A 21,148-nucleotide genomic window follows, 5' to 3' on the forward strand; every position below is an offset into this window, starting at 1 on the left:
ACACCACCTCACCCAGTACTCCCAGCTTCACTTCTTCAATCACCACCATCGAGACCAGCTCCCACAGTACACCCAGCTACACTTCTTCAATCAGAACCACCGAAACCACCTCATACAGTACTCCCAGATTCACTTCCTCGATCACCACCACCGAGACCCCCTCACACAGTGCTTCCAGCTTCGCTTCTTCCATAACCACCTCTGAGACCCACTCACACAGTACTCCCAACTTCACTTCTTTGACCACCACCACCGAGACCACATCCCACAATACTCTCAGCTTCACTACTTCAATCACCACCACCGAGACCACCCCACACAGTACTCCCAGCTTCACTTCTTCAATCACCACCACAGAGACCACATCCCACAGTACTCCCAGTTTCACTTCTTCAATCACCACCACTGAGACCCCCTCACATAGTACTCCCAGCTTCACTTCTTTGATCACTACCACTGAGACCACTTCACCCAGTACTCCCAGCTTCACTTCTTCAATCACCACCATCGAGACCAGTTCCCACAGTACACCCAGCTACACTTCTTCGATCAGAACCACCGAGACCACCTCACACAGTACTCCCAGATTCACTTCATCTATCACGACCACCGAGACCCACTCACAGAGTACTTCCAGCTTCACTTCTTCCATGACCACCTCTGAGACCCACTCACACGGTACTCCCAACTTCACTTCTTCGACCACCACCACCGAGACCACATCCCACAATACTCCCAGCTTCACTCCCTCAATCACCACCACCGAAACCACCCCACACAGTACTCCCAGCTTCACTTCTTCAATCACCACCACAGAGACCACATCCCACAGTACTCCCAGTTTCACTTCTTCAATCACCACCACTGAGACCCCCTCACATAGTACTCCCAGCTTCACTTCTTCAATCACCACCACTGAGACCACCTCACCCAGTACTCCCAGCTTCACTTCTTCAATCACCACCATCGAGACCAGCTCCCACAGTACACCCAGCTACACTTCTTCGATCAGAACCACCGAGACCACCTCACACAGTACTCCCATCTTCACCTCTTTGATCACCACCACCGAGACCCCCTCACAGAGTACTTCCAGCTTCACTTCTTCCATAACCACCTCTGAGTCCCACTCACACGGTACTCCCGACTTCACTTCTTCGACCACCACCACTGAGAACACATCCCACATTACTCCCAGCTTCACTTCCTCAATCACCACCACCGAGACCATCCCACACAGTACTCCCAGCTTCACTTCTTCAATCACCACCACAGAGACCACATCCCACAGTTCTCCCAGTTTCACTTCTTCAATCACCACCACTGAGACCCCCTCACATAGTACTCCCAGCTTCACTTCTTTGATCACCACCACTGAGAGCACCTCACCCAGTACTCCCAGCTTCACTTCTTCAATCACCACCATCGAGACCAGCTCCCACAGTACACCCAACTACACTTCTTCAATCAGAACTACCGAGACCACCTCACACAGTACTCCCAGATTCACTTCCTCGATCACCACCACCGAGACCCCCTCACACAGTACTTCTAGCTTCACTTCTTCCATAACCACCTCTGAGACCCACTCACACGGTATTCCCAACTTCACTTCTTCGACCACCACCACCGAGACCACATCCCACAATACTCCCAGCTTCACTTCCTCAATCACCACCACCGAGACCACCCCACACAGTACTCCCAGCTTCACTTCTTCAATCACCACCACAGAGACCACATCCCACAGTACTCTCAGTTTCACTTCTTCAATCACCACCACTGAGACCCCCTCACATAGTACTCCCAGCTTCACTTCTTTGATCATCACCACAGAGACCACCTCACCCAGTACTCCCAGCTTCACTTCTTCAATCACCACAACCGAGATCACCTCCCACAGCAGTCCCCGCTTCAATTCTTCCATCACCATCACTGACACCACATCCCACAACACTCCAAACTTCACTTCTTTGATCACCACCACCGAGACCACATCCCACAGTACTCCCAGCTTCACTTCCTCAATCACCACCACCGAGACTACCCCACACAGTACTCCCAGCTTCACTTCTTCAATCACCACCACAGAGACCACATCCCATAGTACTCCCAGTTTCACTTCTTCAATCACCACCACTGAGTCCCCCTCACATAGTACTCCCAGCTTCACTTCTTTGATCACCACCACTGAGACCACCTCACCCAGTACTCCCAGCTTCACTTCTTCAATCACCACCATCGACATCAGCTCCCACAGTACACCCAGCTACACTTCTTCGATCAGAACCACCGAGACCACCTCAAACAGTGCTTCCAGCTTCGCTTCTTCCATAACCACCACTGAGACCCACTCACACAGTACTCCCAACTTCACTTCTTTGACCACCACCACCGAGACCACATCCCACAATACTCTCAGCTTCACTACTTCAATCACCACCACCGAGACCACCCCACACAGTACTCCCAGCTTCACTTCTTCAATCACCACCACAGAGACCACATCCCACAGTACTCCCAGTTTCACTTCTTCAATCACCACCACTGAGACCCCCTCACATAGTACTCCCAGCTTCACTTCTTTGATCACTACCACTGAGACCACTTCACCCAGTACTCCCAGCTTCACTTCTTCAATCACCACCATCGAGACCAGTTCCCACAGTAGACCCAGCTACACTTCTTCGATCAGAACCACCGAGACCACCTCACACAGTACTCCCAGATTCACTTCCTCTATCACGACCACCGAGACCCACTCACAGAGTACTTCCAGCTTCACTTCTTCCATAACCACCTCTGAGACCCACTCACACGGTACTCCCAACTTCACTTCTTCGACCACCACCACCGAGACCACATCCCACAATACTCCCAGCTTCACTTCCTCAATCACCACCACCGAGACCACCCCACACAGTATTCCCAGCTTCACTTCCTCAATCACCACCACAGAGACCATATCCCACAGTACTCCCAGTTTCACTTCTTCAATCACCACCACTGAGACCCCCTCACATAGTACTCCCAGCTTCACTTCTTTGATCACCACCACTGAGACCACCTCACCCAGTACTCCCAGCTTCACTTCTTCAATCACCACCATCGAGACCAGCTCCCACAGTACACCCAGCTACACATCTTCAATCAGAACTACTGAGACCACCTCACACAGTACTCCCAGATTCACTTCCTCGATCACCACCACCGAGACCCCCTCACACAGTACTTCTAGCTTCACTTCTTCCATAACCACCTCTGAGACCCACTCACACGGTACTCCCAACTTCACTTCTTCGACCACCACCACCGAGACCACATCCCACAATACTCCCAGCTTCACTTCCTCAATCACCACCACCGAGACCACCCCACACAGTACTCCCAGCTTCACTTCTTCAATCACCACCACAGAGACCACATCCCACAGTACTCCCAGTTTCGCTTCTTTAATCACCACCACTGAGACCCCCTCAGATAGTACTCCCAGCTTCACTTCTTTGATCATCACCACAGAGACCACCTCACCCAGTACTCCCAGCTTCACTTCTTCAATCACCACAACCGAGATCACCTCCCACAGCAGTCCCTGCTTCAATTCTTCGATCACCATCACTGAGACCACATCCCACAACACTCCAAACTTCACTTCTTTGATCACCACCACCGAGACCACATCCGGCAGTACTCCCAGCTTCACTTCTTCGATCAGCACCACCGAGACCATATCCCACATCACTCCAAGCTTCTCTTCTAAGATCACCACGACAGAGATCACCTCCCAGAGCACTCCCAGCTTCACTTCTTCGATCACCACCACCGAAACCATCTCACAGAGTACTCCCAGCTTCACTTCTTTTTTCACCACCACCGAGACCACCTCACTCAGTACTCCCACCTTCACTTCTTTGATCACCACCACCGAGACCACATCCCACAGTACTCCCAGCTTCACTTCTTTCATCACCACCAACGAGACCTCCTCACACAGTACTCCCAGCTTCACTTCTTTGATCACCATCACCGAGACCACCTCACACTGTACACCCATCTACACTTCTTCAATCGCCAAGACCGAGACCACCTCCCACAGTACTCCCAGCTTTACTTCTTCGATCACCACCACAGAGACCACTTCACACAGTACTCCCAGCTTCACTTCTTCAATCACCACCACCGACACCACCCTACCCAGTACTCCCAGCTTCACTTCTTCAATCACCACCACCGAGACCACTTCACACAGCACTCCCAGGTACACGTCCTTGATCACCAAAACCGAGACCACCTCACATAGTACTCCCAGCTTCACTTCTTCGATCACCACCACAGAGACCTCCTCACACAGTATTCCGAGCTTCACTTCTTTGATCACCATCACCGAGACCACATTAAACAGTACTCCCAGCTTCACTTCTTCAATCACCACCACCGAGACCACCTCACACTGTACACCCAGCTACACTTCTTCAATCACCACGACCGAGACCACCTCCCACAGTACTCCCAGCTTTACTTCTTCGATCACCACCACAGAGACCACTTCACACAGTATTCCCACCTTCACTTCTTCAATCACCACCACCGACACCACCTCACCCAGTACTCCCAGCTTCACTTCTTCAATCACCACCACCGAGACCACCTCATACAGCACTCCCAGGTACACGTCCTTGATCACCAAAACCGAGACCAACTCACATAGTACTCCCAGCTTCACTTCTTTGATCACCACCACAGAGACCTCCTCACACAGTACTTCCAGCTTCACTTCCTTGATAACCGCAACCGAGACCACCTCACACAGTACTCCCTGCTTCACTTCTTCGATTAGCACCACGGAGACGCACTCACAGAGTACTCCCAGGTTCACTTCTTTAAACACCACCAGCGAGACCCCCTCACACAGTACTCCCAGCTTCACTTCTTCAATCACCACCAACGAGACCACCTCACACATTTCACCCAGCTACACTTCTTCGATCGCAATCACTGAGAGCACTTCACAGAGTACTCCCAGCATCACTTCTTCGATCACCACTACTGAGACCACTTCACAGAGTACTCCCAGCGTCACTTCTTCAATCACCACCACCGAGACCACCTCAAACAGCACTGCCAGCTACACTTCTTTTATCACCACAACCGAGACCATCTCACACAGTATTCCCAGCTTCACTTCTTCGATCACCACCACCGAGACCCCCTCACACAGTACTTCCAGCTTCATTTCTTTGATCACAACAACAGAGACCACCCCACCCGGGACTCTCAGCATCACCTCTATGATCACCACCACCGAGACCACATCCCACAGCACTCCCAGCTTCACTTCATTGATCACTACCAACGAGACCACCTCCCACAGCACTCCCAGCTTCACCTCTTCTATCATCACCACAGAGACCACTTCTCACAGTACTCCCAGCTTCACTTCGTCGATCACCACCACTGAGACCACCCCACCCAGTACTCCCAGCATCACCTCTACGATCACGACCACCGAGACCACATCCCACAGCACTCCAAGCATCACTTCTTCAATCGCCACGACCGAGACCACCTCCCGCAGTACTCCCAGCTTTACTTCTTCAATCACCACCACAGAGACCACCTCACACAGTACTCCCAACTTCACTTCTTCAATCACCACCATGGAGACCCCCACACACAGTACTTCCAGCTTCACTTCTTCGATAACCACCTCTGAGACCCCACCACACAGTACTCTCAGCTTCACTTCTTCAATCACCATCAACGAGACCACCTCACACAGTGCTCCCAGCTATACTACCTCAATCACCACTAGTGAGACCACCTTACACAGTACTCCCAGCTTCACTACCTCAATCACCACCACTGAGACTACTTCACATGGTACTCCCAGCTACACTTCTTTGATCACCACCAGCGAGACCTCCTCACACAGTACTCCCAGCTTCACTTCTTCAATCACCACCACCGAGACCCCATCACACAGTATTCCCAGCTTCACTTCTTCAATCACCACAACCGGGACCACCTCACACAGTACTCCCAGCTACACTTCTTCGATCACTATCACCGAGACCACTTCACACAGTACTCCCAGCTTCACTTCTTCAATCACCACCGCCGAGACCACCTCATCCAGTACTCTCACTTTCACTTCTTCAATCACCACCACCGAGAATATCTCACCCAGTGCTCCAAGTTTCCCTCCCTCAATCACCACCACTGAGACCACCTCAAACAGCACTCCTAGATGCACTTCTTTTATCACCACAACCGAGACCACCTCACACAGTACTCCCAGCTTCTCTTCTTCGATCACCACCACAGAGACCCCCTCAAACAGTACTTCCAGCTTCACTTCTTCCATCACCATAACCGAGACCACCTCGCAGAGTACTCCCAGCTTAACTTCTTTGATCACCACCACCGAGGCCATGTCCCACAGTTCTCCCAGCTTCACTTCTTTAATCACCACCCCCAAGACCACCTCCCAAAGCACTCCCAGCTTCACTTCTTCAATCACCACCACCAACACCCACACACACAGCATTCCCAGCTTCACTTCTTTAATCACCACAACACAGACTACCTCTCATAGTACTCCCAGCTTCACTTCTTCAATCGCCACCACCGAGACCACATCCCACAGCACTCCCAGCTTCGCTTCTTGGATTACCACCACAAAGACCACCTCACACAGTACTCCCAGCTTCACTCCTTCGATCACCACCACTGAGACCACATCCCACAATACTCCCAGCTTCACTTCTTCAATCATCACCACCGAGACCACCCCACCCAGTACTCCCAGCTTCACTTCTTTGATCACCACCACGGAGATTACATCCCATAGTACTCCCGGCTTCACTTCTTCAATCACCACCACCGAGACCCCCTCACACAGTATTCCCAGCTACACTACCTCAATCACCACCACTGAGACCCCCTCACAGAGTACTGCCAGCTTCACTACCTCAATTACTACCACTGAGACCTCACACAGTACTCCCAGCTTCACTTCTTCAATCACCACCAGCGAGACCCCCTCACACAGTACTCCCAGCTTCACTTCTTCAATCACCACCAACAAGACCATCTCACACAGTGCTCCCAGCTTCACTTCTTCTATCACCACCAGGGAGACCACCTCACACAATACTCCCAGCTTCACTTCTTCAATCACCACCACCGAGATCACCTCAAGCAGCACTCCCAGCTACAATTCTTTTATCACCACAACCGAGACCACCTCACACAGTACTCCCAGCTTAACTGCTTCGATCACCACCACCGAGACCATATCCCAGAGTACTCCCAGCTTCACTTCTTTGATCACCACCACTGAGACCACATCTCACAGTACTCCCAGCTTTAGTTCTTCGATCACCAACACCAATACCACATCTCCTAGCAATCCAGGCTTCACTTCTTCAATCACCACCACGAAGACCACCTCCCAAAGCCCTCCCAGCTTCACTTCTTTGATCGCCACCACCGAGACCACCTCACACACTACTCGCAGCTTCACTTCTTCAATTGCCACCAGTGAGACCACATCCCACAGTACTCCCAGCTTCACTACTTCAATCATCACCACTGAGACCACCTCACACAGTACTCCCAGCTTCTCTTCTTCAATCACCACCAGCGAGATTCCCTCACACAATACTCCCAGTTTCACTTCTTCAATCACCATCACGGAGATCACATCACACAGTACTCACAGCTTCACTTCTTCAATCACCACCACCGAGACCCCCTCAAACAGTATTCCCAGCTTCACTTCCTCAATCACCACAACAGGGACCACCTCACACAGTACTCCCAGCTATATTTCTTTGATTACCAGCCCGGAGACCTCTTCACACAGTAATCCCAGCTTCACTTCTTTGATAACCACCACTGAGACCACATCCCACAGCACTCCCAGCTTCCATTCTTCAATCACCACCACTGAGACTGACTCATACAGTTCTCCCAGCTTCACTTCTTCGATCATCACCACAGAGACCACCTCACACAGTACTGCCAGCTTCACTTCCTTGATCACCACCATGAAGACCACATCCCACAGTACTCCCAGCTTCACTTCTTCAGTCACCACCAGGGAGACCCTGTCATACAGTACTCCCAGCTACACTACCTCAATCACCACCACTGAGACACCCTCACAGAGTACTCCCAGCTTCACTATCTCAATTACCACCACCGAGACCATCTCACACAGTACTCCCAGCTTCACTTCTTCAATCACCACCACTGAGATCACCCCACCCTATACTCCCAGCTTCACTTCTTTGATCACCACCATGAAGACCACATCCGACAGTACTCCCAGCTTCACTTCTTCGATCGCCACCACCGAGACCCCCTCATACAGTACTCCCCGCTACACTACCTCAATCACCACCACTGAGACCCTTTCACAGAGTACTCCCAGCTTCACTACCTCAGTTACCACCACGGAGACCATCTCACACAATACTCCCAGCTTCAGTTCTTCAATCACCACCAGCGAGATCCCCTCACACAGTACTCCCAGCTTCACTTCTTCAATAACGTCCAACGAGAGCACCTCACACAGTACACTCAGCTACACTTCTTTGATCACCACCACTGAGACCACCTCACCCTGTATTCCAAGCTTCACTTCTTCAATCACCACCACAGAGTCCACCTCAAGCAGCACTCCCAGTTACATTTCTTTTATCCCCACAACCGAGACCCCTTCACACAGTACTCCCAGCTTCACTTCTTCGATCACCACCACAGAGACAACCTCACGCAATACTCCCAGCTTCACTTCCTTGATCACCATTACCGAGACCACCTCACACAGTGATCCCAGCTTCACTTCTTCAATCACCACCACCGAGACCACATCCCACAGTACTCCCAGCTTCAATTCCTCAGTCACCACCATCGAGACCACATCCCACAGCACTCCAAGCTTCACTTGTTCGATCACCACCACCAAGACCACCTCCCAAAGCACTCCCAGCTTTACTTCTTGGATCACCACCACCAAGACCACCTCACATAGTACTCCCAGCTACACTTCTTTGATCAACACCAGGGAGACCCCATCACACAGTACTCCCAGCTCGACCTCTTCAATCAGCATCACGGAGACCACATCCCACAGCACTCCCAGCTTCACTTCTTCAATCACCACTACCGAGACTGCCTCACACAGTTCTCCCAGATTCACTTCTCCAATCACCACCACTGAGACCACCTCACACAGTACTCCCAGCTTCACTTCTTCGATCACCACCACTGAGACCACATCCCACAATACTCCCAGCTTCACTTCTTCAATTACCACCACCGAGACCACCCCACCCAGTACTCCCAGCTTCACTTCTTTGATCACCAGCATGGAGACCACATCCCACAGTACTCCCAGCTTCACTTCTTCAATCGCCACAACCAAGACCCCCTCACACAGTACTCCAAGCTTCACTACCTCAATTACCACCACGGAGACCACTTCACATAGTACTCCCAGCTTCACTTCTTCAATCACCACCAGCAAGACCCCCTCACACAGTACTCCCCCCTTCACTTCTTCAATCACCACCACCGAGACAACCTCCCACAGTACTCCCAGCTACAGTTCTTTGATCACCACCACTGAGACCACATCCCACAATACTCCCAGCTTCACTTCTTCAGTCACCACCACCAAGTCCCCCTCACACAGTACTCCCAGCTACACTACCTCAATCACCACCACCGAGACCACCTCACACAGTACTCCCAGCTTCACTTCTTCAATCATCACCAGCGAGACCCCCTCACACAGTACTCCCAGCTTCACTTCTTCAATTGTCACCTCTGAGACCACACCACAGAATACTCACAGTTTCACTTCTTTGATCACCACCACCAAGACCACATCCCACAGTACTCCCAGCTTCACTTCCTCGATCACCACCACCAAGATTCCCTCACATAGTACTCCCAGCGACACTACCTCAATCACCACCACTGTGACCCCTTCACAGACTACTCCCAGCTTCACTGCCTCAATTACCACCACTGAGACCATATCACGTAGTACTCACAGCTTCACTTCTTCAATCATCACCAGTGAGACCCCATCACACAGTACTCCCAGCTTCACTTCTTCAACCACGACCACCGAGAGCACTTCATATAGTACACCCAGCTACACTTCTTCAATCACCACCACGGAGACCCCCTCACACAGTACTTCCAGCTTCACTTCTTCGATCACCACAACCAAGACCACCTCCCACAGTACTCCCAGTTTCACTTCTTTGATCACCACCACTGAGACCCCCCCGCCAAGTACTCCCAGCTTCACTTCTTCAACCATGACCACCGAGAGCACTTCATACAGTACACCCAGCTTCACTTCTTCAATCACCACCATGGAGACCACATTCCACAGTATGCCCAGCTACACTTCTTTGATCACCAACACCGAGACCATATCCCGCAGTACTCCCAGCTTCACTTCTTCAATCACCACCAGGGAGACCCCCTCACACAGTACTTCCAGCTTCACTTCTTCAATCACTATCACCGAGACCACCTCACACAGTACTCCCAGCTACACTACCTTAATCGCCACCACCGAGACCCCCCTGCACAGTACTCCCAGCTTCATTACCTCAATCACGACTACCAAGACCACCTCACACAATACTCCCAGCTTCACTTCTTCAATCACAACCAGCGAGACCCCCTCACACAGTACTCCCAGTTTCACTTCTTCAATCACCACCACTGAAACCACCTCACACAGTACACCCAGCTACACTTCTTCGATCACCACCACTGAGACCACCTCACGCAGTACTCCCAGCTTCACTTCTTTGATCACCACTACCAAGACCACTTCAGACAGTACTCCGAGCTTCACTTCTTCGATCACCACCACTGAGACCACATCCCACAGTACTCCCAGCTTCACTTCTTCGATCACCACCACCAAAACCACCTCATACAGTACACCAAGCTACACTTCTTCGATCACCACTACCAAGACCACCTCACACAGTACTGCCAGCTTCACATCTTCGGTCAGCACTACTGAGACTACATTGCACAGTACTCCCAGCTTCACTTCTTTGATCACCACAACTGAGACCTCATCACACAGTACTCCTGGCCTCACTTCCTCGGTCACCACCACCGAGACAACCTCACACATTACTCCTGGCCTCACTTCTTCAATCACCACCAGTGAGACGACCTTACACGGTACTCCCAGCTTCACTTCTTCAATCACCACCACCGAGACCACCTCACAAAGTACTCTCAGCTTCACTTCTTTAATCACCACGACTCTGACAACCTCTCACAGTACTCCCAGCTTCAGTTCTTCAATCACCACCACCGAGACCACCTCACCTGGTACTCCCACCTTCACTTCTTCCATCACCACCACTGACACCAGCTCACATATTACTCCAAGCTTCACTTCTTCAACCAGCTACTCCACAGTCAGCACATCCACAACTGCCATCACCTCACATTTTACTACCTCAGAGACTGGGGTGACTTCCACACCTGTAACCCCAGCTTCTCTGAGTACAGACATCCTGACCACAACCGTACGAACTCTCACCCCCTCATCTGTGGGAACCAGCACTTCATTGACTACAACCACAGATCTTCCCTCTATACCCACTGATATCAGTAGGTTACCAACCCCAACACACATCATTTCATCTTCTCCCTCCATCCAAAGCACAGAAACATCATCCCTTGTGGGCACAACCTCTCCCACCATGTCCACTGTGAGAACGACCCTTAGAAGTACTGAGAACACCCCAATCACTTCCTTTAGCACAAGTATTGTTGTTACACCTGAAACCCCAACACAGACCGCTCCTGTACTGACATCTGCTACCGGGACCCAAACATTTCCTGTACCTACTACTGTCACCGTTGGAAGTACAGACTCCTCCACGTCCACTCTTCACACTCTTACTCCATCAACAGCCTTGAGCACGATCATGTCAACATCACAGGTTCCCATTCCTAGCACACGTTCCTCCACCCTTCAAACAAGTGCTTCTACTCCCTCATTGCAAACTTCACTCACATCTACAAGTGAGTTCACTACAGAATCTTTCACTAGGGGAAGTACATCTACAAATGCAATCTTGACTTCTTTTAGTACCATCATCTGGTCCTCAACACCCACTATCATCATGTCCTCTTCTCTGTCTTCTACCAGCATAACTCCACTGTTGTATACCACCACTCATTCTGTTCCTTCTTCAGCATACACTTTCAGTACAGAAAATATGGGCTCCTCTTCTATCACAGCCTTTCCTACTCTCTCTTCCTCTGCAACCACCAGCACTTCTCCAACCAGCTCCTCTCTGACCACAGCTCTCACTGAAATAACCCCCTTTTCTTATATTTCCCTTCCCTCCACCACACCCTGTCCAGAAACTATAACAATTACCATAGTCCCTGCCTCTCCCACTGATCCGTGTGTTGAAATGGATTCCAGCACTGAAGCTACTTCTCCTCCCCCCACCCCATTAACAGTGCTTCCCTTTACTACTGAAATGGTCACCTGTCCTAGCTCCATCAGTATGCAAACTACCCTTGCTACATATATGGACACTTCTTCCATGACGCCAGAAAGTGAGTCCAGCATCACAACGAATGCTTCCAGTTCCACTGGCACTGGGACTGTACCCACAAACACGGTTTTCACAAGTACTGAAATGTCCACCAGTGAGACCTGGCTGAGCACCAGCTTTGTGACCCCCCCACATCTTCCTGGCGTCTCTACCATCCCACTCACCACGAAACCAAGCAGTAGCCTTCCGACCATCCTGAGGACTTCAAGCAAGTCAGCACACTCCTCCCCATCCACCACCAGGACTTCAGAGACACCAGTGGCCACTACCCAGACTCCTACCACCCTTACATCGCGCAGGACAACTCCCACCACTTCTCAGACGACCACACAGTCAACGTTGACCACCACTGCAGGTTGGACCTTCTGCCTCTCTGTTCCCCTCCTTCCTTCCCTGCAAAATTTCTATGTCACCGAGATCAGGCTTTATCCTGAACTTCCCTTGTTTCTTGTGTTTCCCAGGCACCTGTGACAATGGCGGCACCTGGGAACAGGGCCAGTGTGCTTGCCGTCCGGGGTTCTCTGGGGACCGCTGTCAGTTCCAGACCAGCTGCCTCAACGGGGGTCAGTGGGATAACATCAAGTGCCAGTGCCCCAGCACCTTCTATGGTTCCCGTTGTGAGTTTGCTGTGGAACAGGTGGATCTAGGTGAGTCGCCAGAGCTATGCCTTCTGCACTTCCTCCCAGAGGGTGTCACTGACTCTCCCCAGACTTACCCCTCTGTGGGGCCTGGAGGCACCCATGGCGTTTTGCTCAGTCCTTCCCTCCCTGCCATCTCTCCCATTCCCTCCACTGCCCCATGTCATGCTCCTCTCCATCCTCACCCTTAGGAGGTGGCTGGGACCACACTCCCTCCTGGGGTCATCTCCTGATTTGGGCTGCTTGGAGCTGTATCAGTTTCCAACTGCCGCCCTACCAACAAACACAAGCCTCGCTGCTGAAACAACATGACATTATCATGTTAGAATTCTGTAGATTAGAAATCTGATGTGGGTGTCACTGGGCTGAAATCAAGGCGTCACCAGGGCTGTGTTGTCTTCTAGAGGTTCCAGGAAAGAATACATTTTTTTGCCCTTTGCAGCTTCTGGAGCCTCCAACATTGTGTATGCCAGGGCCCCTGGCTCCATCTTCCAAGCCAGGAAGGCTGCACCTCTCTGTGTCTTTCTGCCATAGCCTCATCTCCCTCTGATGAACTCTGGCCTCCTCTATTGCTTCTTCCACTGTTAAGGACTCTTGTGATGACTTTGCCTCCTCCCCAAATAGTCTATGTTAATTTTCTCAAGATCAGCTGATTAGGCTGGGCGGGGTGGCTCACACCTGTAATCCCAGCACTTTGGGAGGCCGTGGCGGGAGGATCACCTGAGGTCAGGATTTCGAGACCAGCCTGGCCAACATGGTGAAACTGTCTCTATTATAAATACAAAAATTAGTTGGGCATGGTGGCAGGTGCCTGTAATCCTCACTACTCAGGAGGCTGAGGCAGGAGAATCGCTTGAATCCAGGATGTGGATGTTGCAGTGAGCTGAGATTTAGCCACTGCACACTAGCCTGGATGACAGAGGGAGAGTGAAACTCTGTCTCAAAGGAAAACAAAAATCAGCTGATTGTCTTATAATCCCTGCAGTTTGGAAGGCTGAGGAGGGAAGATCGGTTGAGGCCAGGAGTTCATGACCATCCTGGGCAACACAGCGAGAACCCCACCTCTACAAAAAATTTTAAAAAATTACCTGGGAATGGTGGCTCATGCCTGTGGTCCCAGTAACTTGGGAGGCTGAGGTGGGAGGATTACTTGAGCCTGGGAAATCAAGGTTGCAGTGAGCTATGATCCCACCATTGCACTCCAGCCTAGATGACAGAATGAGACCCTATCTCAACAATAAAAAAAAAGTTAGGCTGATTAGCAATGGAATTCAATCTGCACCCTTCATCCTCCCTTGCCATATAGTGTAGCATACTCACAGTTCTGGGGATTTGGACATGGATCCCCGCCCACCATGCGGGCAGCCAGGAGGGACCACAGGCTGACCGCTGTCTTCCTGCCTGCTTTCCCTCATCTCCACACGTTCCTTCCTTCCTTTCTGTCTCTCTCTTCTCTTCTCTTTTCTTTCTTTCTTTCTTTCTTTCTTTCTTTCTTTCTTTCTTTCTTTCTTTCTTTCTTTCTTTCTTTCTTTCTTTCTTTCTTTCTCTTTCTTTCTTTCTTTCTTTCTCTTTCTTTTTCTTTCCTTCCTTCCTTCCTTCCTTCCCTCCCTCCCTTTTTCTTTCTCTCTTTCTCTCTTTCTTTCTCTCTCTCTTTCTTTCTTTTTCTTTTTTCTTTCTTTCTTCTTTCTCCTTCCTTCCTTCATTCCTTCCCTCCCTCTTTCTTTCTTTTCTTTCTTTCTTCTTTCTTTATCTTTCCTTCCTTCCTTCTTTCCTTTCTTTCTTTCCTTTCTTTCTCTCCTTCTTTCTCTCATCTTCACACAATGCTTTTTCCCTTTCTTTCTCTCTCTCTGTCTTTCTCTCTCTCTCTCTCTCTTTGTTTTTCATTTTCTAGAGACGGAGTCTCACTCTGTGGCCCAGGCTGGAGTGCAGTGATGCGATCTCGGCTCACTACAACCTCCGCCTCCTGGGTTCAAGTGATTCTACTGCCTCAGCCTTCCGAGGCACAATGCATCCTGGAATTCCTACATCTGTTCCTGCCTGTGGGCATCAGTCCTCAGGGATCTTGGAGAGGAGCAGCAGGAGGAGCCTGTGGGTTGGGGAGGGGGTGGTGTTGGTGGCTTCAGACGGAAGCAGATGGAGAAGTGACTGGGGACATGCATGCTGTGTGCAGATGTAGTGGAGACTGAGGTGGGCATGGAAGTATCTGTCGATCAGGAGTTCTCGCCGGACCTCAATGACAACACTTCTCAGGCCTACAGGGATTTCAACAAGACCTTCTGGAATCAGGTAAAGGGCAAGGAGAGGGGAATTTTTTTTTTTTTTTTTTGAGATGGAGTCTCACACTATTGTCCTGGCTGGAGTGCAGTGGCATGATCTTGGCTCACTGCAACCTCCCCCTCCTGGGTTCACGTGATTCTCCTGCCTCAGCCTCCTGAATAGCTGGAATTACAGGTGCACACCACCACACCCGGCTAATGTTTTGTATTTTTAGTGGAGATGGGGTTTCACTATGTTGGCCAGACAGGTCTCGAACTCCTGACCTAGTGATCCACCCACCTTGTCTTCCCAAAGTGCTGGGATTACAGGCGTGAGCCATGGCTCCCAGCCGGGGAGGGGAATTGAAGGGTGCTCCCCTGGAGCTGGGATTGGGCATCTGGGTGCCCTCAGGTCTGCAGGTTTTGATGTGAGCCCAGGGATCCTTGGTGTTTCAGATGCAGAAGATTTTTTCAGGCATGCGGGGCTTCACCTTCAAGGGTGTGGAGATCCTGTCCCTGAGGTAGGAGACCCATCTGGAGACGCAGAGGCGGTGTTGGGTGGGGGGGAATGTGTGCACAGAAAAAACCCATTCTTTTGTAATCATCAGATTTTATAAAGAGAGGGGTGGAGGGGCTACATAAGGAATCACTCCCTGGGGTATTTTTTGAGATTGTTTTCTGGGGCCATTTCTCTGGAGGAGAGATGGCACCTCTCTTCTTCAGCACACTGGAAGGAGAGAAGTTACAGGGACATGTGGGAATGTGGTGCCTGGATCGGTGACTTCTTCGCCCTCTGACTGGCCCCTGCTCTACTGGGTGGGTCAGCATTAGAGAGAGAGAAAGAGAGAGAGGGAGAGAGGGAGAGAGCGTCCAGGGGAGTGGATGATGGCTTGATGCAACACAAGGAGAACGTCAGGCCAGATGTGGTGGCTCACACTTGCAATCTTAGCACGTTGGGAGGGCTAGGCGGGTGGATCACCTAAAACCAGTTCAAGACTAGCCTGGGCAACATAGTGAGAACCCAGCTCTACAATAATAAAAATAGTAATAATAATAATAGTAAAATGATTAGCCCGGTGTGGTAGTGCACACCTGTAGTCCCAGATACTTGGGAGGCTGAGGAGTAAGGATCACTTTAGTCCAGGAGTTGGAGGCTGCAGTGAGCTATAATTATACCACTGCACTCTAGCCTGGGTGACAGAGCCAGACTTTGTCTCTATAAAACACACAGAGACAGGAAGTCAATTATGTCAATTATTCCTTGTCCTGCCTTCCCAGGCGGACCAAGTCAGGAATGCTGGCAGCCCCTTCTAAAAAGGATGCATGTGGCATCCTGACTCAGGACCTCTGCCCCCTTTCCCGCTTCTGGTGCACTTTGGGTTGCTTCTGGAGTGCTCCTCCAAGGACCCATGTGCCCCTGGCTGGGGCACTCTCTAAGGCCATGGACCCCTCAGGAATGGCAGCATCGTGGTGGACTACCTGGTCCTGCTGGAGCTGCCCTTCAGCTCCCAGCTGGGGAGCCAGTACGAGCAGGCGAAGACGACGCTGAAGGAGGCGCTGCAGAATGCCAGCCAGGATGCGGACAGCTGCCAGGACTCCCAGAGTGAGCCCCGGCTGGAGGGAGGGGCCAGGGCCTGAGTCGCCACCCCAGCCCACTCCAGCTGGGCCAGGGGCCCTCTGGGCTCGGGTGCCAACCCTATGGCACCTCTGGCAGGTTGGGAGAAGGGGAATGAGTCCACACACAACGTCATCAAGGGTGGGGCTAGGGAGGGTCTCCCCAGGACCTGGGTACTGGGCAAGAGAACCCCTGATGGTCATGCTCAGCATTTCCCGGATGGCTGAAGACCTCAGATTATTCAGGGGAGATGAGGGAGGGAACAGGAGTCTTCCCTTGTGGCCCCTCCACACTCCCCCAGACAGAGACAGCCCTCCCTGCCCTCCCTGTGCCTCTCCTGCTTCCTGGTCCTAACCCCTTAACCTTAACCCCTTGACCTCCCCCTCCCATTCCATCTGTGCCTGTGTTCCCACAGCCCTGTGTTTTAAGCCTGACTCCATCAAAGTGAACAACAACAGCAGGACAGAGCTGACCTCGGAAGGTGAGGGTGGGGTAAAGGGCTGAGTGGTTGCTCTCCCGTGGCTCTGATCCCAGCCACCAGGGACATTTGCCCATTGAAGTCGGGGGCAGGGAGAGACCTTTGGGGGAGGCAAGCGATATGGCCCAGGGCGGCCCTTCCTGGCGCTGATTAGTGGCTTCCACCTGAGGACAGCATGTGCCACGAGGAGAGGGTGAGGGTGGTGGTGCTGGACTCCCCTCATCGAATCCCAGGGTCTACCCCACGGCATCCCACCTCGGAAATGGAATCCTCCTCCCGCATTTTCAGAGGCACCATTATCAGGCCCCTGAATAGAATGGATGAGGTCCTTGTCTCTGTGCAACCCTCTCCCCAACCCCTCAGCCATCTGCCGCCGCGCCGCTCCCGCGGGCTACGAGAAGTTCTACTTCCCCTTGGAGGAGGCCACCCGGCTCCGCTGTGTCACCAATTGCACGTCGGGCGTGGACAACGCCATCAACTGTCACCAGGGCCAGTGCGTTCTGGAGAGGAGCGGTCCCACCTGTCGGTAAGGCACCGCTGACCATCAGCATCAGCCGAGCCCCGCCCTCGCACTCTAAGATGAAGCCCCGCCCCATGCTCCGCCCCGGGTCCGCCCCTAGGCCCTATGGTGGAGCCTTGTCCCCAGAGTCCGGCTCCAAGCCCATTCCCCTTGCCCTACGGTGGAGCCTTGCCCTGGAGCTCTGCTCCCTTGCCCTAAGGTGGAGCCCCGTCCCCCTAATGGAGTTGAGTCCAGTCCCCTCGTTCTGGGACCACTCATTCTAGGGTGGGGCCCCGTCCCCCTCGTTCTAGGGTTGAACCCCGCCCCCTCCTTCCAGGGTGGAGCCCTGCCCGCTTGATCTAGGGTGGAATCCCGCCCTGTTACCTAGGGTAGAGCCCCGCCCCCTCGTTCTAGGGTGGATTCTCGGCCCCTTGTCTAGGGTGGAACCCCCCCGCTTGCCATAGGGTGGAACCCCCCGCTGCCCTAGGCTGGGACCCCGTCCCCTCGCCCGCCCCCGTGGGGCCCAGGTGCACGCGTGGACCCCGAGTCCAGAGGTGAAGAGGGTCTGACCCTGCGATCTCCCGCAGCTGTTACTCCACGGACACGCACTGGTTCTCCGGCCCGCGCTGCGAGGTGGCCATCCACTGGAGGGCGCTGGTCGGGGGCCTGACGGCGGGCGTCGCGCTGCTGCTGCTGCTGCTGCTGGCGCTGGGCTTCTGGGCGGTTCGCTCTGGATGGTGGGGCGGTCAGCGCCTAGACCGGTGAGCGCTCAGAGGGCGGGGCCGGGGGGTGAGGGCGGCCAAGGGACCCCAGGCGGGCCCGCTATGTCTGACCGCGGCGGCCCCACCTAGGTCCTGGGACCAGGACAGGAAATGGTTCGAGAGCTGGGATGAGGAAGTCGTGGGCACTTTTTCAAACTGGGGTTTCCAGGACGACGAAAACCCAGGTGAGTCCCACCTCCTGGGGAAGCAGGCAGGGGCTTTCCTGGGCAACACTGCGAGGACAGACGCCCTTCCTGCCTTCCTCGCATTTACTCCATCCCCCTCTCTCTTCCGTCCCCTCCCTCTCCCCTTCTCTTTCTCCCCTCTTCTCTGTCTCTCTCTAGACAAGGATAAAAATTTCCATGTGGCCTTGGAGAAGGTGGACACCACTATGAAGGTGAGGGGCTAAAGTGGGGGACCCCAAGGAACTCTCCCAGCCTCCATTTCAGATTCCCTGGGCAACCCCCAGAGGGCAAGGAGGGGGCTGGGCTCGGATCAGCAGTGACCTCCCTGTCAGCCCAAACCAGTGGCTCCGCCTTCCCTTCCCTCACTGTGACTCTGTGACAGGTGCACATCAAGAGACCCGAGATGACCTCGTCCTCAGTGTGAGCCCTGCGGGCCCCGTCACCATCGCCTCTGCCCTGCCTGGGACACAAGGCTCTGCACTGCGTCCATTTCAAGTGGTGGCCCCAGGACGTGGGCAGCTCAGGCTCCTGCTGTTCTTGGGCAAAATGAAACTGTTCCCCCAAATCCCATCCTTGTCTTTCCAACTTGGCTGAAACCCATCAGGAGATGCAGTTCAGGTGCAGGCTCTTCCACTGCGGAACCTTGGGCAAGTCAGTAAGGAGCCTCAGTTTCCTCACCTGCAAAATGGGTACAACATTCCTGTGTGATATCTCACACCATTGTTGTGTAAACCACATGGACTTGGTCAATTCTGGGTCCTACTCTGCCCTCCCGTCTCAGCCCTCATGTTGCCATTGCCTCTCTCGGATCCTCCAATCCTCATGTCCTTCGCCTGGTCTCCGGCCCTGGTTCCTATTTTCTCTCAATTCCCTACTGCCTGTTTCTTACTTTGAACCTGGAGGCAGCCTGCAGCCCATCCCATCTCCTGTCCTCTCCTGATCTAACTCCCTGCTGTGTCTCTTGCTCTCATTCCTTAGATGTCCTCTCCTTCTGACACCGTTCCTTCAAGCATCCTGCCCCCCAGTCCCCCAGCCCTAAATCCTCCCTCCTCTCCTCACATCCTGGTCCCTAGCAAGGTATAGATAGCCTCTGTGTCTTAGGATACCCCAGCTGCTGTTCCCCCCATCACCCCGTTGCCCAATTCCCCATTTCTCTTGTTCTCATTCCTTGTATCTTCTCCCCTTCTGAGCCGGTCCATTCATCGGTTCTGCCTCTACTCCCCCAGCCCTAAATACCCTGACTGCTGTTTCCCCCCATCACCCCCCTACCCGATTCTCCATTCTCCACCCCTTTCTCTCACCCCTGGAGCCCCCTGGGGGGTTCAGGGCATGAATTCCCCAGTTCCCAAGGAAAGGCAGCCCCCTCAGTCCCCCTCCTCCTCACTCCCTTCAATCTCCCTCCCCTCTCACCTCACCACTGCCTTTTAAACCCATCCCCTCCTTTTCCCCTCCTCCCCCCTCTCTGGCTGGTGTCACCTCGATTCCTGCGGTAACTCTGACTCCTGAAATCCTCAATCTCCTTGGCCGCGAAGATCGGCTTCGGGGACCGGAAGTCGGCACATCTGCAGGTCTCCATGTGAACACAGTATAGAGTTTATTGTAAAAGAAGCTGCTCTGTGTCTGTCTCCCTTTCACCCCGCAGTGCTCTCCACCTGATTGGAGAACAGGGATTTCCAGAGGCGGCGCTGTAGGAGGATCCTGGGAGCACCCGTGTCTTCCAGGGAGGAAGGAGGGGGTCTGTGGGCAGCTCTTAGAGGCCATGACATTCCTCATAGAAAACACAGAGGTTGGGGGGAACCCATTTTGTTTGGGAGTGACTCGGGGCAGGGGCCCCTTGGGCTTTGTCATCTGTGCTCTCCCCACCCCCACCACTGCCCTGACCTTGACACTGGGGGCTTAGGGAGCAATTAGACCGCTGGTGCTGGTTCAGGGAGTTGGGTGGTCCAGGGGCTAGGGCTGCCTGGTCCAGTCACCCTTTACAAGGATGTAAAGCTGGGCCTCCCCAAAGATCTTGATTCCCCACAAGGCTCCCAAACCCTGATAGCAAACGCACACAGCAGAGCCTGTCTGTGCTGGCACAGGGCC

The 21,148-nt window shown here is 52.9% G+C and overlaps 3 protein-coding genes across 3 annotated transcripts; all 3 read left to right on the top strand.

The window, feature by feature from the left end:
• Positions 1 to 1,313: 1,313 nt before the first annotated feature.
• LOC135969757 (uncharacterized) lies at positions 1,314 to 2,671 on the top strand (the record flags this gene model as incomplete). Its single annotated transcript, XM_065540907.1, has 3 exons — positions 1,314 to 1,888; positions 1,973 to 2,463; positions 2,604 to 2,671. Coding segments are annotated over 3 exons (1,134 nt in total), but the record flags the coding sequence as incomplete, so codon positions are not given.
• A 1,222-nt stretch (positions 2,672 to 3,893) lies between these two features.
• On the top strand, positions 3,894 to 8,413 carry LOC135969758 (uncharacterized; the record flags this gene model as incomplete). Its single annotated transcript, XM_074036505.1, has 4 exons — positions 3,894 to 4,870; positions 5,279 to 5,611; positions 5,849 to 8,172; positions 8,313 to 8,413. Coding segments are annotated over 4 exons (3,735 nt in total), but the record flags the coding sequence as incomplete, so codon positions are not given.
• A 1,890-nt stretch (positions 8,414 to 10,303) lies between these two features.
• On the top strand, positions 10,304 to 20,671 carry LOC135969759 (mucin-3A-like). The gene is made up of 11 exons (XM_065540909.2): positions 10,304 to 12,987; positions 13,094 to 13,279; positions 15,441 to 15,556; positions 15,982 to 16,046; positions 16,980 to 17,128; positions 17,556 to 17,621; positions 17,982 to 18,144; positions 18,705 to 18,878; positions 18,969 to 19,063; positions 19,223 to 19,275; positions 19,446 to 20,671. Exons 1-11 carry the CDS (start codon positions 10,341 to 10,343, stop codon positions 19,485 to 19,487), a joined length of 3,756 nt encoding a protein of 1,251 aa, XP_065396981.1. The 5' UTR covers positions 10,304 to 10,340; the 3' UTR covers positions 19,488 to 20,671.
• The last annotated feature ends 477 nt before the right edge of the window (positions 20,672 to 21,148 follow it).

This window comes from Macaca fascicularis, chromosome 3 (genome assembly GCF_037993035.2).
Source record: "Macaca fascicularis isolate 582-1 chromosome 3, T2T-MFA8v1.1".
NCBI lineage: Eukaryota > Metazoa > Chordata > Mammalia > Primates > Cercopithecidae > Macaca > Macaca fascicularis.